Source organism: Zalophus californianus, chromosome 12 (genome assembly GCF_009762305.2).
Source record: "Zalophus californianus isolate mZalCal1 chromosome 12, mZalCal1.pri.v2, whole genome shotgun sequence".
NCBI classification, from domain to species: domain Eukaryota; kingdom Metazoa; phylum Chordata; class Mammalia; order Carnivora; family Otariidae; genus Zalophus; species Zalophus californianus.
In genome coordinates, this window is record NC_045606.1 from 86,585,125 (window position 1) to 86,603,773 (window position 18,649).

Genomic DNA, 18,649 nt, shown 5'->3' on the forward strand with positions numbered 1-18,649 from the left:
ATGGGAAGAGGACCACAGTATAAGACTGGGGGGTGGGGGGAAGCAAGTTATACAACATCATTACTTCAATCTCATTTTGTTTAAAACGCAAACCACATAAAACATGGTTAAGAATACATTTCCCATTGGGTATGAACAGTATTCTAGGGGGAAAGAGCAGGGGCAGAAGATAGGGAAAGATGACTAAGTTTTTATGCTTCTATATTATCGGAATTTCTTCAATATATAATATATTTCTTTTGTAATTTTTTTAAAACAAATAAACATCCATGCTTTCGGTAGTATGAAGAATGACTTTCTAAGTCAAACCTACCAGGTTCTGTAGCAATAATAAAAATTGCAGAAACTCTGTTGGGTAATGGTTTTTAAAAGGCAAAAGATTTATATGATTTGAAGAGAAACCAGAGAATGGGTAATGGTTTTGAAATTAATTGACATTTCCCATATTAAATTAGTGGTTTCGGTTGCCCTTTTTTTTGGTTTTGTTTTGATTTCATTTGGTTTTAATCCATCATCCTACTGTAATTGAAGCAAAACTATAATTTATGAGTTTTTAAGGGATTTCTGTTTTAATCTCACAAAATGGCACCAGGAAATAAGGAATTTAAGCAATCCGCTCTAAGAAGTTGTGAAGGAACTCAAATTTAAATCATTAATTGAAACATTAGTGGTTAATAAACTATTTTTATACTTTGTACTTGATGTCAAAAATCACACTACAATCATCTTAATGGGATAACTTGAAAAAAAAAATTCCAAATGAAATGGTTTAAGCGTGCAGGAGCTACACAGTGTCTGGGTAAGGAAGTGGCCGCAAATAGTATATAATAAATTGCTCCACACATTGCACTACCTGCACATTATTCAATGGAGGAATTCTATATTCTAGTTCCAAAGGCACATTGTCCTAACAGTTCATTTTCTAACTGATTTAAAAACACAGACGTTTGTAAGCTAAATGTGGTGATTTACCAAAATACTTCTATCATTACAAAAAAGACAAATGAATAATAACAAACACTACAAACCAAAAACCTAATACATGAAGCAATACAACAAATACAAAATAAAAGAATAACCACAAGTCTTTAAAAAAAAAAAAAAAAAACCTAAGGATGAACATAAAAGGAGAAATGCAAAATGATTTCCATTCCACGGTCACCTATTAAAGTAAATCCTGTGCCTCTTTATTGCTTCTGGAACAATGGCAGGGCCCAAGTGGCTCCAATGAACTCAGCAGAACACTGCTGAGCACACGCGGGCCTCAGTGACCAGCAGCTGACACGCATCTCTAAAGTTCAGGAGGCAGAGGGCTTACCACCTGCTTCCACACGCGCTGCCACCACACTGAGCAATTAAGAGAAATGTCCCAATCTTAAGCTAACAGGAAATTCAAATTGCCACCATCACTTAAACTATGTACACAAACGAGCATTTCATAGTGAGTTATAGCCTACATAAAGAATATTAACTTTAAGCACAAATTCTAAAAATTTTGGTCCTAAAACAAAGGAAGTGGTAAAAAGATCATCCTGAGCAGCTGCCCAGATCTAATAACCAGTAGCACACAACAGAGGTCATTTTTGAGTGATCTTTTATTTACTACAATTTAGACGTGAAAATCCAAGTAAATGCTTGCTACACTCCTTCCCACAGTGATAAATGAAAAACTTTGAAGAAAGTACTCCCTGTACACATGGAAAGGTAGTACTGCAGGATAGTAAAGTGCAGGGACTCCATAGATGTGGGTTCAAATCCCAGACTCATCACTTACTAGATACAAGCTTGGGCAAGTTCCTTTACCTCTCAGTTTCCTTGTTTATCAAGTGGGGTAAACAGAGGCACTGGGTGGATGAATGACTTAAAACACATCAAGTGCTCAGAATAGTACAGAACACATAACAAATACAAGGCAACACATGACCCGCAACTTTTTTTAGTTTTCTAATTTTAGTTGAGCAAATAGGTCCTGTACTCAGAAATGGTTTTCACAACAGATAATACGTGATCCAAGTGTGCATATTCTATGTGCTTGTCATCTATAAACTGTGAAGAAAGTTTCCAAAGACAAACCCTATCTGCTTCTGGATGAGTGGGATGCAAAAGAATATGGATTTCCTCAGCAAAGTATTTAACAGAAACTTAACATGAGCCACTTGCTTCTTAACAGTTTTCTCCAGCCAGGAAAGGAGGGGGGAGGGGTTATTACTTAAACATCAAAATGTGCCAATGTTTGGAAATATTATAATGCTGACAAAAAATTTACATCTGATTTACAACTATGTTGCCCACACTCCTCGTCAACTCAAGGCTCTACCGGCAAAGCTGTTAAGGTCGGGAAAGGAAAGAGGGGACCCTCTCCATATATTTTTCCACTGTTTCCAAAGTGAACTGCCATAGAAGGATCTCACATTCTTCTACACTCTTCCTAACACAGCATTCACTAGCAGCAGCAGCAGCAGATGGCTTCCAGAAGGGCGAGGACTGAGGGCTCAGCCAGGGTGATGAGGCCCAGCCTACGTGGACCACCATCCATAAATACGGACTTCTGGACTCAAGGAAATGGATATGAGGCCACTGCCCACTCACCTTCTAAAACAGAAACAAAACTGCAGCCACTCAACAAATGCTGTTTGGACAAGTATACTCCTCACACACAAATGTCCAAATTTGAGAGGAAATTATCCTGACCACAGGTTTCTCAAACTCAGCCCTAATAGCATCAGGGCCTGTGAAGGTGATTCCCAGGTATCTAGGAAGGGAAAAGGCGTGGGGCGGGGGGGCTGTCAGAGCTCTACATTCCTAGTCCTAGCCCTAACCAGATGGCACTTGAATCAGCTTTCTATTGGAGTCCCACGTCAGGCTTCCTTTGAATAAATGTTTTACAAGATGATATGAGGCAGTATGATTCTATCACCTCAGCAATAGGTGGTGTGGGGCTGAGGGGCAGTCCAATTCAAGTCCCGTTCTGCTGCTGAGAAACTTTGCATATGTCTACTTCAGTCATCTGTTTCTATAAAGCAGGGATAAACTATGAATGCTATTGTCAGTGTTATGGAAGGAATGATAAATGATTTATAGAGCACATTACAAGCTCCGCTCTTCCCCAGATTGTACTGGTAATGCAGAAACTTCAACAAGAACTACTACAACCACAGAACACTCAGAAACCAATTCCTAGAAACTTCCAAATGTAGAAACCAACTTTAGCACAAATTACTTCAAACACTGGCTTCATGAGAGAAAACTCTGTAATTACTGTCAAAAGAAACGTGAGCAAGAAGTGGTTGAACATCACTGCTGCTATTACAATCAATAAAACAGTTACACATCTCTATGGCATGCTTGACTGATTCCGGTTTTCCAGGTTTAATATTCCCACCATGTAGAAATAGCTTCTTAAACAGAATTCAGGGTAGGATCCTACAACAACATAGCATCGATAAGAAAGAAAATTGGCTTTGGAAAAAGAAGAGAGGTAAACAAAACACAGACTGGATAATCCAACCTTCTATAATGGTTGGTTATAGAAAGCAGTCGTCTCTATTAAAAACAGAAAAGTGCCATTTGAAGAGAAAAAGATGAAAGTGGCAGATGGCGAAAGATTCCAATACCTAGTACATACACAGCACCTCTAATCATCTTCCAGGGAAAAAGTACCAGGTGGCTAAGACGCGACCTTCCTCTTGCACTGAGAACAGGTTCATTCTTTATCTACTTTTAAGCAAATGTAATAGAAAAGGGACAGGTATAAAACAACAGCAATGCAGTATGCATTTTTAAAAAAGGCTTCAATAAGAAAACAATTCTCTTATATAGGGATTTTCATACTACAGAGGGAGCTCTTAAATGTTAGCACATATCAAGGAGTATTTTGCAGACAATGCCAACAAGCCATCCGCTACACAGGGAAATGTGCTCACATCACAGCAGAGTGGTACACGTTACATCGGACATCAAATGGAGAGTGATTAACTCGAATTTCTTTAATCACCTTATTTGCAAATATTTCTAAATCAGAAGTGAGAGTCATTTGCCTGTGACAGTTGAGTGCCTTGAGAAAATATTGACTAATTGATCTTTTAAAGTCACTTGAAAACTCCACTTTTATAATACGCCATTGATAAATACCAGTTATTAACAGCACTTGTTCCTTGAAAACTGCTGATTTTTTTTTAAATTCCTATATACCTAGAGATTACAAGCAGGTTGAAGGTATGCAATTTCATACATGTGTGATTTGTGTTTACAACTGGAAAGTGATGTTTAACACTACATTAATTTAAGAAAAAGGTTTAGAAGTATCTATAGTCTCTAGTTAATGTCTTTTTAAAGGCATAATTTGCTTTTATTTCTAACAAAACATAGCATATATATGTATATGTTATAAAACATACAAGTATATAAAACAGACCATCCTTGCTAGAAGATTGTCAGGATTTTCCAGCTCCAGTGATTCAGCTGAACAAATGTTTTTGAGAATTCGCTATGTGAAAGGCACCACACCAGGTAAATGACTTCAGACTTATGTATTTTCAATGTGACACTAACCTACAATACCCTGTTTTTCTCCAGTGGCTTCTTTACTCCTTTCTTTCCAAGCTTTTTCTTCCACAGGCAGAAAACAACTAATCATAAAACTGAAATGAGTTATTATGAGTTTAAACAGAAGATACCATCGCTGTGAATTTCACTTTTACTGTAAGAAACTAAATGCACAAATAAGCTTTAAGCCCTTATTTGATAACATAAGCCCTTACCTGATGCTTAAATTGAAAAAAATGAATGGACTGTGTTTAACTTACCCAGATACTGACAAAATTTATGACTAATTTATTAAACCAAATTAATTATTTTATGTCTCACAAATGTAAGGTAATTGTTCAAGTCATTAAAAATGGGGTAAAATTTCAACTGCTTGCTGTTCATCTAAAAACAGCAAGGAAGTCATCTTGGTTGATGTACAGTTGGTTACAACATCATGTAGCTATTCCCTTTCTTCCTGGTTTCTTGAAGAAAGGTTATTAAAACTGAAACACTTTCACTTGCCTTTATAGGTAAAGAGGTGAAATTCAAATGCCAAAGGTCAGAGGTCAGAAGTAGTCACATTTTTCTTGCTGTCAGAGATTGACTCTTGGAGGTAGGGTGCAGAAGACCACATTTTAAAAGTCTATACTCAAACTGTAGCATACCGCGTCCCTGCCATATTGGCTTGCTACAGTTCCAACACAGTAGGGTCAGCTATAATCCAAAATAGGCAATAGAGAATAACAGCAAAAACAGACTGCTGACGTGGGCATTTAATTTACTCTTGACTCCCAATGCACCAAACAACTATTCCATCCATGAGATGCTGTGGTAAGCAAAAACAGGATTCCAAATTAGACCCATCAATTTTAGTGTGTGTACTAATATTACGTCAATGATTTGGGGGGTATCAGCTTGTCAACTAAGCAAATCACTGAAGCTTTTCATAAAACAGAATCAGATCTAAAATAACCTGAATTGAGAGTCCATGTGTAAATGTTTTCTTAGATATGAAAAAAAGAAAAAAAAGAAATGAGAATACAGCATTCCAGTCAGACTGCTTTACAACTAGCTACATGGTCACTGGTCTTAGTAGAGCCCTTCTTCTAATAAAGCAACTTTTAATGAGGCTACATCTGCATGTTAGATTTAAGGGAGTGGAGACTCAAAGGAAAGGAGTTCGGGTACATTTTCAATGGCCTAATGAAATATCCTCAGTTTAAATTCTGATTTCTGAACAGGCTGTACATGGGTGTGGCCACTGCCAGGCAGAGATGCTGTCAGAGGCCTTCTGCACCAGGTGGGACACGAGACACTCAGGAAGTCCCTTCAGCCTGGCAGATGTTACAGCCTCGAGTGTGTCTTGAGTGTGCTGGCAGAATATGGTTCTAGGACCACAGTCTTCCATGTCTTCTCCCACCTGAAAGCATCTCACAACTGCCGCCTGCCCCGCGGCAGTCCTGCACAGTTGCCACAGCCTGTGTGTGACATCAAAATTTGCACAACTGGTGTCAGCAGCCTGCAAAAATCCCAGGAACAACAGTGGAGCAATCTTTTAAGGAATGCTGAGGCGCCAAGGTTTTGATGGCACGGAACAAGAACAAGAACATCAAGTCCAAGAGTGATTCAGAAGAATCAGATGCAATGTGAGCAAGGTTTAAGAAGCCCTTCACCCTGGGTGTCCCATTGGCAGCACTAGTGACATACTGAGCCAGATAGTTCTTTGTCTGGGTTGGGGAGGTGGTTATCCTATGCATTACAGGACGTTCAGCAGCACCCATAGCCTGGACCTGCTAGATGCCACTAACACCAAGCAAGCTGTGACAGCCAAAAATGTCTCCAGACATTGTCTTACGTGCCCTGGGGACGAAAGTATCCCCCCTCCCTGAGGACCAGAACACTGCCTTAACCTATTTATTTTGCTTACATTTTCCTTTTTAATGAATACACAAGTGATAGGTTTTTAAAAATTCAAATAAAATCTTAATGAGCTCTTTCAATAAAATTTCTAAGAGATAAACCATTATTGCTATAATTTGCAGCAATTTTTTTCTTAGTGGTATACCAAATGCTTCTTAAAATCGCTGACGTCTTCAGTTCAATGGAATTTAGCCACCCACCATCCTTTCCCTTGTTGTGAAGCCTTCATCCTGACGTCCTTTTAGGGACTTACTTCTTCCCCACTGTGTACAGTTTTAGTAGTACCCAGTTCTTCACTAGCTGCTAGTTCTCTCATCTTCCTTTTGATTCTTTTGAGCTATCCTATATGCTTCTCAAAATGTTCTTGCTTCCTAAGTTAGCCAGAGTTAAGTTTCAGTCTTTCAACCAAAAACCCAACTGAAACAAAGGACCTTCTTTAAGTAAGCCTGACAGAAGACATTTTAGATTATTCCCCTGCCAGAGAATTCACCAACTTAGTAAAAATGTTATTGTTCCCTCACCACTTGCCACATATAGGCAGAGTGACTGGGGTATAGATGAAACCAGAATTGCTGAAATAGTATGATGGCTCCTGGGGATTCATTGTACTCTTCTCTCTTTTTCAGCGTGCTTTAAAATGTCCATAATAAATAATAAATATTCTGTAGGGAAAAAAAATATGATTTCCAAAGTCCTTTTTGCACAAATTTGGCTCCTTACATGTATATGTGCCTATGTGCCACTCTTAAGTGCTTGAGAACTCGTCTACCATCATGTGGGCACCCGGAGAGCAAGGTAAGACTAGTGAGCAGCATGTACACAAGTGACAGGACAATGGCACAAAGGACCATTCTCTAACACTGCGTACAAAGCTTTATTCAATCAAGGCAACAGATACAATAATGTATTAAATGCTTCATGACTCCAAACACTTGCTTTTAAAAGACTACCAAAAGAGGTGCCTGGGTGGCTCAGTCGGGTAAGCGTCTGCCTTTGACTCAGGTCATGATCCCAGAGTCCTGGGATCGAGCCCCACATCGGGCTCCCTGCTTAGTGGGTAGCCTGCTTCTCCCTCTGCCCCTTCCCCCTGCTTGTGCTTTCTCTCTCTCTCTCTCAAATAAAATCTTTTTAATAAATAAATAAAATAAAAAAGACTACACATAGAACTCTCTTAATGTGGGGCTCCTGGGTGGCTCAGTCGGTTAAGCATCTGACTCTTGATTTTGGCTCGTGTCTTGATCTCAGGGTCGTGAGATCAAGCCCCACCTCGGGCAGCCTGCTTAAGATTCTCTCGCTCCCTCTCCCTCTGCCTACCCCAACCCATGTGCTCTCTCTCTCTCTCTCAAAAAAGAATTTTTTTCTTAATGCTTTTCCTAAAATTTCTTCTCCAGTAGAAAGGAAAAAAAAAAAAAAACGGCTAATTGATTCTACTAAGAACTATCATATAGATGAACACACACTTTTTGCCAAGATTTGGCAGCTGGAAGTTTTCATGAAGAAAGCGTCAAACATAATTTTTTTTTAAGAAAAAATAATAAAAAGGTTTTACTACCCTCCGCTCTCCTTAAAGGTGACAGAAAATAAATTCCTTATCAATAGTCATTTGTCCAGTTTACAGTGAGGCTGCCAACCTCAGTCCACATGAGGTATGAAATTGGATCTCACTGGCATCTTTTATTCATCTCATGTGCCCTTCAACCTTCCATAGACCAAGTCAGAGCAAATGAGAGTTTAATAATGAAGGGGAAAAAAAACCTACAAAAACAAAACCAAACACCACAGTAAGGAGTTATTGTAACCAAAAGCCTGTACCATATGGGGAGAAAGGAAGACAAAAATCCTATGTGAAGTATAATAAGCAAAGTAAATATGAGCATCTAACCAAAAAAAGCCTTATTAAAATAAAATCCAATTAAAAATAATAAAATTTCAAAGACAAGAAATTCTACCATAATGTATCGATTTTCTTTGCTTCTTAATGAAAATGGTCTGAAATTTTTTGAATATTTAAACTTCACTCTCTAATTATACACTCCATCAACCTAACCCAATTAAGTAATTATAAAGTGCTGTGTAAGAAAGTATTGAAATACACACAGACCCTTTTAGCAGTACTAATTACATCTTGATTTTTTTTTAAAACCCTAAGCCATGAGCCTTCCCTATTTCCCGAAAAAACGGTGGTCTTAATCTAAAACTCATATCCTGTTCCACACATTCCAAGCAAATCAGAGATAGCTCAGCACTTCGTCAAAGGGAAAGAAATATTAGAGAACATTTTCAAACCCCTCAGTTGAGAAATAAAATCTTGAAGGCCCAAAGAGGTTAAATTACATGTTGAAGGTCCTGTGGTCAGTGAAGACTAGAATCCAATCCAAAGACTCTTTACATTAAGCTCTCTCAAACAAAATAGTTAAGCAGTCCAAAATAAAAACAAATACATACTAGGCATCTACATGTGGTAGGCATGTGCCTAGTATTCACAGCAGGAAGACATTCACATGATTATATAATAAAACTCTGTGCTATATGCAAATTTCAGAAATAGCACAGATGGGAAGCACTTGACTCTATCTTGGATTAAAATGTATTCACATATTTTCATGAATAAGTATATACTTTAAATCTTTAAAAGTAGTATTTTTTACCAAATAAATATTATCATGCTGTTTTGAACGCTGCTTTTCTTCAATTTATGGTCTTTCCACATCTTTCTGAATCAGCACATAAAGATCTACCTGTCTAGTATTCCATTGTAGGTATGTATCCTAATTCATTCATCCAGTCCCCATAATGGGCATTTGGATTGCTTCTGTTTTCTACTATTACAAAAACACTTCAGTGAACATTCTCTCAGCTGTCAGTAGTATTAGTAATGACAATAATTGCATAGATGTACAAAAGACTAAAATGTTCAAAAATGGAACAAAAGTATGGAGGATTTTGATTTTCCAACCTTACATATTTCTGCAATGTCTTCAGCTTAAGTGAGTACATTACTAATTAGTGCTAGTTAGTGTCAATATGGACTTTAAGTCAAACCTGACATTCATCATTAGCTACAATATTGTAAGCCTTAACACCCATTGTAGACTATACAATTTTCAATCATAAACACATATGTTGGAAGAAACTTGCCTAAGAAATGCCTGGAGAATCCTCAAGAACTACTTCTCACATAGTAAGAAACTTCTCAGTAATCATGCAGCTAAGAACCTCACAAGAGATACACTGGTCACAATCAAGTGTGGGAAGAGCATGACATCGGGCTTTCATAAGCACAGTCCAAAACTAAAAATGGCCACATTCTTATACTCAACACATTCTGAAGTGCAGCCAAATGCAAATAATGAGTCTCATTACAATCATCCCTCTCCAAAAATGTTTTGTAATTAGGATAAGAGGCCACCAAAATCTCTCTCAGATACCACAAAACTCACCGTTTCTGATTTTCAGACTCTTTCCTGGCTTGCTCCAATGCCAGCTCCTCAGCCACTCTTCTCTTCAGTTCTTCATCAGAAACTAGGATCAATAAAGAGTGGAAGGAGATAAAATCAGTGATTTTTTTTTTTAAGGTTTTATTTATTTGCTAGAGAGAGAGAGAGAGAGAGCGCGCGTGGGCAAGAAAGAGTGAGTGAAAGCATAAGCAGGGGGAGCGGCAGGCAGAGGGAGAAGAAGACTCCCCGCTGAGCAGGGAGCCCGATGAAGGACTTGAACCCAGGACCCTGGGATCATGACCTGAGCCGAAAGTAGACGCTTAACGACTGAGCCACCCAGGTGTCCCCAATCAGTGATTTCTTAAAAAACAAAAGCAAGAAAACACTCCAGAAAACAAAGCTGAGACTAGATCTTAATGGGCAAAGTTCTGCCAGCTGGTCAGCGCCTCCTTGGAACTACCTAAGCACTGTAGAAAAGACCAATTAGTGCACTTCAGGAGTAATTTAATCAAAAGTTCCCTGGTGACCTAGAAATTTCCACACCTGCCAAAATGTATAATAAACTCAAGGAGCTGCTTACCACCCAGTGGGGACTGAGCCATTAAGTACAAATTCTTTAAAATGATGTCCTATCATTAAAGTCAGACAATCATGTATAAGGGGAGGAGAGGCTGTAAGAGAGAGATTTCAGAATGGAAAATGACACCAAAACATTCTCATTTTGATAATTAAACACTTTAATTTTTTTTTTTAGTAGGCTCCACGCCCAGTGTGAAGCCCAATATGGGGCTTGAGCTCACAACCCTGAGATCAAGACCCGAGTCAAGATCAAGAGTCAAGACACTTAACCAACTGAGCCACCCAGGTGCCCTATATAATCAAACACTTTAAAAAACATTTCTGACAGTAAATCATTTGTATTTACATTCATTTTTCCATGATTTATAAAAAAAGGACATTTATGATTCATAAACATTTTAAAACCATATTTTTTGGAAAATATGTCATTCAACATCAAATGCCAACAATTGGAGAGAAACATGGAAAAGTGCTGAGAAGACAGCTGGAGCTTTCTAAATACCTGGTGACCTGATCTGAAACATCTGGTCTTTCCAATTGGAAAATGTACATGTTTTGTAAAGATTCTTACAGCTATGATAGCAAATAAAATAGACAAATTTTATATATTCCTTAAGAGCCTTTCATAAGAAATAAGCAGAGACTATTTCTGCTTTACTAGGAACCCACTACCTAAAATCATGACCAAGAAAGCACCAGAAAAACTTGGGAAGATCTAGGAATACACACAGTACTTAAGAAGTACTTCAAATGGTGGAGCCTATCAGGTGGAAAACTAGGTGGACACTTTACTTGATGATCTCCATGTTATAAGGGCCTTACCTCAGGGCATATGCAAAAACTGAATTACAATGGGATATGAAAAACCTTTTTAAAATTTAGCTGACATGTAAAAAATAAATAAATATAAATAAATAAATAAAATTTAGCTGACATTAATCATCAAGACAGTATGGTACTGGCACAAAAACAGATACATAGATCAATGGAACAGAATAGAGTCCAGAAATGGACCCTCAACTCTATGGTCAACTAATCTTCGACAAAGCAGAAAAGAATGTCCACTGGAGAAAAGACAGTCTCTTCAACAAATGGTGTTGGGAAAATTGGACAGCCACATGCAGAAGAATGAAACTGGACCATTTCCTTACACCACACACACAAAAATAGACTCAAAATGGATGAAAGACCTAAATGTGAGACAGGAGTCCATCAAAATCCCAGAGGAGAACACAGGCAGCAACCTCTTTGACCTCAGCCGCAGCAACTTCTTCCTAGAAACATCACCAAAGGCAAGGGAAGCAAGGGCAAAAATGAACTGTTGGAACTTCATCAAGACAATAAGCTTTTGCACAGCAAAGGAAACAGTCAACAAAACCAAGACAGCCGACAGAATGGGAGAAGATATTTGCAAATGACTTATCAGATAAAGGGCTAGTATCCAAAAGCTATAAAGAACTTATCAAAAATCAATACCCAAAGAATAATCCAATCAAGAAATGGGCAAAGACACGAACAGACATTTTTCCAAAGAAGACATCCAAATGGTCAACAGACGCACGAAAAAGTGCTCAACATCATTCGGCATCAGGGAAATCCATATCAAAACCTCAATGAGATATCACCTCACACCAGTCAGAATGGCCAAAATTAACAAGTCAGGAAACAACAGATGTTGACAGGGATGTGGAGAAAGGGGAACCCTCCTACACTGTTGGTGGAAATGCAAGCTGGTGCAGCCACTCCTCTGGAAAACGGTATGGAGGTTCCTCAAAAAGTCAAAAATAGAGCTACCCTACAACCCAGCAATTGCACTACTGGGTATTTACTGCAAAGATACAAATGTAGTGATCCAAAGGGGTATGTGCACCCCAATGTTTATAGCAGCAATGTCCACAATAGCCAAACTATGGAAACAGCCAAGATGTTCATCAACAGATGAATGGATAAAGAAGATGTGGTGTGTGTGTGTGTGTGTACGTATATATACATACACGTACACACACAATGGAATATTATGCAGCCATCAAAAAAAAACCACACGAAATCTTGCCATTTGCAACAACGTGGATGAACTAGAGGGTATTATGCTAAGCTAAATAAGTCCATCAGAGAAAGACAAGTACCATTATGATCTCACTGATATGAGGACTTCTTAATCTCAGGAAATAAACTGAGGGTTGCTGGAGTGGTGGGAGTGAGAGGGATGGGTGGCTGGGTGATGGACATTGGGGAGGGTATATGCTATGGTAAGCGCTGTGAACTGTGTAAGATTGATGAATCACAGACCTGTACCTCTGAAACAAATAATACATTATATGTTTAAAAAAAAAAAAGAAGATCGTAGGAAGGGAAAAATGAAGGGGGGGAATCGGAGGGGGAGACGAACCATGAGAGACTATGGACTCTGAGAAACAAACTGAGGGTTTTAGAGGGGAGGGGGGTGGGGGGGTGGGTTAGCCTGGTGATGGGTATTAAGGAGGGCATGTATTGAATGGAGCACTGGGTGTTACACGCAAACAATGAATCATGGAACACTACATGAAAAACTAATGATGTAATGTATGATAACATAATAAAATAAAATTTAAAAAAATAAAAAATAAAATTTAGCTGACACTGGGTAATAACAATGAAGATATAGGAAATGTCATAAGGACATGTTCTCTTAGGTGTGGATTATCAGAAAACAAGAACAGCACCAAAGGACACCATCAAGGTGAAAAGACAAGCCACAGAATGGGAGAAAATTCTGGCAAATCATATAGCTGACAGGAGACTTGTATCCAAAATAAACAAAAAGACAACAAAATTAAAAATGGGCAAAGGACAGAAACAGGTATTTCTCTAAAAAAGATAATACAAGTGGCCAATAAGCACATACATGAAACATGGCTCAACGGCATTCATCATCAGGCAAACACAAATCAAAACCATGATGATACACCAATTCAAACCTAGTAAAATCAAAAAGACAAGCATTAGCAAGTGTTGGTGAGAATGTGAAGAAATTGGAACCTTGATACATTGCTGGTGGGAATGTAAAATAATGGGGCTACCACAGAACACACTTTGGCAGTTCCTCAAAATGCTAAACACAGCTGCCATGTGATCTAGCAATTCCACATTTAGGTACTGTATATACTCAAGAGAATTGAAAATATTTACGGCAGCATTATTCGCAATACCCCAAACATGAAAACAACCTAAATGCCCAACCACTGATGAATAAACAAAATATATATCCATCTCAATACAGCTGTAAAAAAGAAAAAAGAAAATAATATAAAAACAGAATAATGGACAAGGAATCAGAGAAAAGAATAAATACTAATTGATGTCTAATCCAAGCTTGGCCACCAACAATCTGGAGGACCTGGGACAAAAGTTACTAGCCTCTCTGTACAGTTTTCCTCAAAAGGCTGTTCTCAACTGGACGTTCTCCAGGGTCCCTTTGACCTATATACCATGCTGCTGTTTGTCTCCTACTTCATAGTCTATAATATGAGAAAGATACAAGTCTCGGCTTTGAAAAGGTCACATAAAATCAAGAAAAAAACTAGCACAGAGAATTCTGTCTGCATTCAGGCAAATCTTAAAGATTTTTTCAGTAGTAAAGGTTTAAAATAATACAAACACCAGCAGAGATGTTACAGACGTAATAGCCCAGCAAAGAGTCCAAACAGTCTTTGTTTTTCCATCAGCTAGACTTTGGATCAATCAGGTAACCTACCTGAGTTTTGATTTTCTCATCCAAAACCAGGACCTGCTGGGTTACATGGGGGTCAGCTGGCCACGAAGTTCTAGACTATGCACTCCACAGGGTGATAATTTTCACATTTTCAGCTACTTCTCATAAACAAGCAAAACAACATCACACTACATTTTTTCAAGTTGTTCACAGCTGGTAGCTCTAATTAGTAGCAAAAACTGAAACAAATATTTAACCCAACTAATACTACACAAACTATACTCTTAAATTTCCCATACCAGGCAGAATCTACAGAGTGACACTGATATGTACAATCACACCGCTTCCCCCTGGATTTTTTCAAATGACCACAGCAACATTTTTCTCAGGCAAAATTCATTCAAAGTCTCAATCACAATTCAAATGAATTTCATTCCAACAATTAGAACTAGGCTTCAGTGAAAGAAACCTCAGCATACTAGCTCTTAGTATGCAGAAATGGGATCAGTTTTCTAAGTGAGCTAATAAGTCTCCAGGTCTTCATGGTGCATTTTATGCCGCCTATTAGGGGCTTCCAACTCCGGGAAAAGCCAAAGTCAGCAGAGAGCTTTTTATGATGATGTGATAAACCTAAAATGGAACAGTAAGGACTCCATTACCAAATGGCGACCAGCTGGGAAGTTGGGAAGGAAGCCATGCAGGAGAGACCGCAGAGAAGGAGGTGTGGCTTCAAGGCCTGTCCCCTTTCTCTATACCAACCTGCCTACCCTGTCAGCCCCAGCACCTGCCAGGGATGAGGTGAGAAACGGATGGAGGTCACTGGTGATGTCATCTAGGTAGGCTACAACAGAGAGGTGGGAGTGAGAAAGCACCACAGAGCGATGCAAAGAGCCAGAAACTCCTGAAGCCACTGAAGAAGACGTGCCCAAGGGACCAACTGGTTGACATCATGTTTTGTCAGTAAAGAGACTAAAGCACAGCTGTCTTTCTAACGCCCCAGCTATTTCTGGAAAAGAAAAAAGAAAAAAAATACAATTTTGGGTCTCACGTCCAAGGTCACAGCTGAAAAAGTAATTACCTTAGCTACAAGTGAGAATTTAAAATAACAAAAGATAAAACATGACCTAGCATAAAGAGTTTAAAATCTAAAATAGCAAATCAAAGCCAAGGCAGGGAAATAAACCAGTGTAGTAATGGGTTTTGAGCAAATCTAAGTTTCATGTTATTTGTTTTTAAATCAATAGAATACAGAAAGCAACAATATATTATTTCTTCTGATGGGTTTGGTCCAAAGCACAGAAGGGAAAAAGATATAACATGTGGAGACCACTATTTAAAATGGCCTTTCCGAAAACATTCTTTTCAGCTCTCAGGATCTGAACATTTTCTCAAATAAAACTGTTATTAAATTAAAAGGTCAGTGTTTCAGGATGGGCTACTTTAAGAGAAGCTCAGGAAAGGCCAACCTTGCCTATTAGCACACTGAGTTTCCAAGTAGATCTTTAGGGACTGGCAAAGTTTGTGAAATGACAAAAAGTAAAAAAGAGAAATGTTCAAGCCGTATAAATCAGATTTGCCATGGAAATCTGCAAACCTATTTCAAGCTCAGTAAGTACGCTTCCACAGCTTTTACATACATACAACCCTTTCCTTTTAAAATGTGTTAAGACAAAAGGGTATTTTCTTCACATACTTGAATCCTATACTTCTAAAAAGTCTTCTCAAAAACCATTTTATTGTCTTTCTCAATGGCAAATGTATCTTAACATACACAAACACTGGCATTTTCTCAATTCGTTGTAGATGATACAACACTGACCATAAAAGATGTGAAAAAAACACCAAGTATTTCAATTGCTTGGTTATAGCAAGTCTGGCCCTATCTTTAAAACTATTATTTTTTAAGATTTTATTTACTTATTTGAGAAAAAGAGAGAGAGCACAAAGAGGGAGAGGGAACAGCAGACTCCCCGTGGAGCAGAGAGCCCAACGTGAGGCTCGACCCCAGGACCCTGAGATCATGACCCGAGTCAAAGGCAGACGCTTCACTGACTGAGCCACCCAGGTGCCCCTGTAAAACTATTATTGAAAATAATAAATACTTGGGGGTACCTGGGTGGCTCAGTCGTTAAGCATCTGCCTTCGGCTCAGGTCATGATCCCAGGGTCCTGGGATCGAGCCCCGCATCGAGCTCCCTGCTCTGCGGGAAGCCTGCTTCTCCCTCTCCCACTCCCCCTGCTTGTGTTCCCTCTCTCGCTGTCTCTCTATCAAATAAATAAAGTCTTTAAAAATAATAATAATAATAATAATAAATACTTGTATGGTTGAAAGCAGCTCATGATTCCTAACAAATCTGTTTTGTTTTGAGTGAACAACCTTCTAAACAAATGTTTTGGTTAGTCCACTAATTCTTTACTGACTGCCTAGCAATCTTTTACTCCTCTTGGCCACATTCTAAATTTCTAAGAATTTAAATTCTTCAGAAATTCTAAGAATGTGAATTTCTCATTTGGGTTCATGATCAAATAAGAAACTCCTACTTATTATAGATCCTAGTTTTCTTAGGAATAGAATACCATGGTCTTAATTCTCAGAGAAAGTGCAGCATAAATTCATTATGCCTCACCTGCCTTCTACGTTATATGACTTACGTCCAAATTCCATTTTCAGGAACTTGGTAAACTAGAGGGAGACAAGGAAGGAAGAGGTGAGAAGAGAGAGTCACTATATTCAAGATAGTTCCTTGAATGGAGAACAGGAAGGACTCCAAATGATGGAAGAACTTTATGAATGCCTCATCATCTATGAAAAAACAAAAAACTGAAACTGCAACTATGCTTCAAAATTTATATAGACTCCCTGAACCTCAGGGCACGTATCAATGTGCTTTGTAACAAGGACATGACTATGACTTTCCCTTCCCTTCATTTTCCTTGCAACATCCTTACACTATAATTCCCTCCCCAATTACAGTATTTCTTAAACAATCTCCAAAAGTTACTTAATAAAAATGATGGCTTGCCTCAGCAAAATGTCAGGTCCTCTGGGATTTTTTTCTTTACTCCACTTCTCTTTCCGGTTTTACCATTTGCTGATACATGCCATGTCCAATTTTATAAAGCCTATTATTTTCATATGCTAGTTTAAAAGCACTGAAGAGAAACTATGAAGATCTACTCTAAGAGGAACATTCGTGTATGTAACTGCATAACACAAGCAGCAGATTTTAGAAAAAGACCGAGGCTCTGCCAGGATTGAGACAGTTTGAGCCCCAGCTTATACCAGAAGACAAAGCCAAATTAAATTTTCAGCTCTGTAAAAATATCCATTAATCTTATAATTTCAATAAATTCATTAAAGAAAAAGAGCACTGATTGTTTTAAATAGAAGAGTGGAAGCATCCACGCAATCAATGAAATACAGCACACAGTATATTGGAACTCAATGACTCACAGCATGGGATGCAGGATAAATCCTGTCCAGCTCTTTATCTTACAAAAGGTACGGGGTTTGACTGGGAGAAGAGTCAAAAGATGACACGGACAAATCTCTGAGGTTAGAAAGAAACATGTAATGGTTTGCCATTATCCATTTGTGGCACCATTTACCTGGCAGACAAATAAACCTGATTTAAACATACACACACACACAGAGGAGTATATTAAGTATGATGTTCAGCTGACAGTTACATTCACTATCACCCAAGTATAATGTATCTTAAGACTGCCTTCAAAAAAACCGCTGTCTGCCCAGATACCTGACAGAGCAATTGAGGCTACCTATACGTTACAGTTAATGACAGTGTTAGAAGGAAAATCCTTAAATGCACATTCATAACCATAAATATTGAATCAGAAGGCACAGTGGTAACAGAGTGTGGCAACCTAAACATTAGCAGCATCAAGTTAATGGTTTATTTCGTTGTATTACTGCTCCATCAGGATTTATATACCTTTGTAAATTTCTAATTTGAATGGCATAATATGTAAATAATGTTCATTTTATTGTTTGCTTCACAACCAGCACTCATGGAAACCGGCTCCACGTTCCATTCTATGGGAAAACACACATCAATACCAGGCCGCAGACGCCGTAGAACGACAGACAAGCTCATCAGTCACATGCTACGGTTTCCACATTTTTAAGTAGGTAATTCATAAAACCAGTATTGAGAATCAGATACATCTAGTATTTCATGTCTCAATATCCTGAATAATAGTTGTAAGACCTCACAAAGCCTCAAGGAAAATAAGATCTATAATTTAAATTAAAAAATAATAATTACCTCTGGATATTGCTTTTTGATGCATAGCTTAATTTTTTTTGTTTCATAAATGGATGTGTTTTGTTCACTGGGGATAAAACTATAAATTATAACAGCATTACATCTCCAAGCCCAAACCTGTTTACATTTCGTTCTGGTAGTCCTGAGTGTGGCTCTACTCAAACACTTCTTGGGCAAGACCGAAGAAATGCAAAGAGGACCAAGCTGGAA

General features: G+C 38.3%; 1 protein-coding gene across 4 annotated transcripts in view; it reads right to left on the bottom strand.

Annotated features, from left to right (window-relative positions):
• CHCHD3 (coiled-coil-helix-coiled-coil-helix domain containing 3) overlaps nt 1-18,649 on the bottom strand; it is a 266,148-nt gene that overhangs the window by 198,890 nt on the left and 48,609 nt on the right. For all 4 annotated transcript variants that reach the window (XM_027574540.1, XM_027574541.1, XM_027574537.1 and 1 more), the window contains exon 3: nt 9,888-9,969. In XM_027574540.1, coding sequence (XP_027430341.1) covers nt 9,888-9,969 — 82 coding nt within the window. The remainder of the gene's footprint in view (nt 1-9,887; nt 9,970-18,649) is intronic.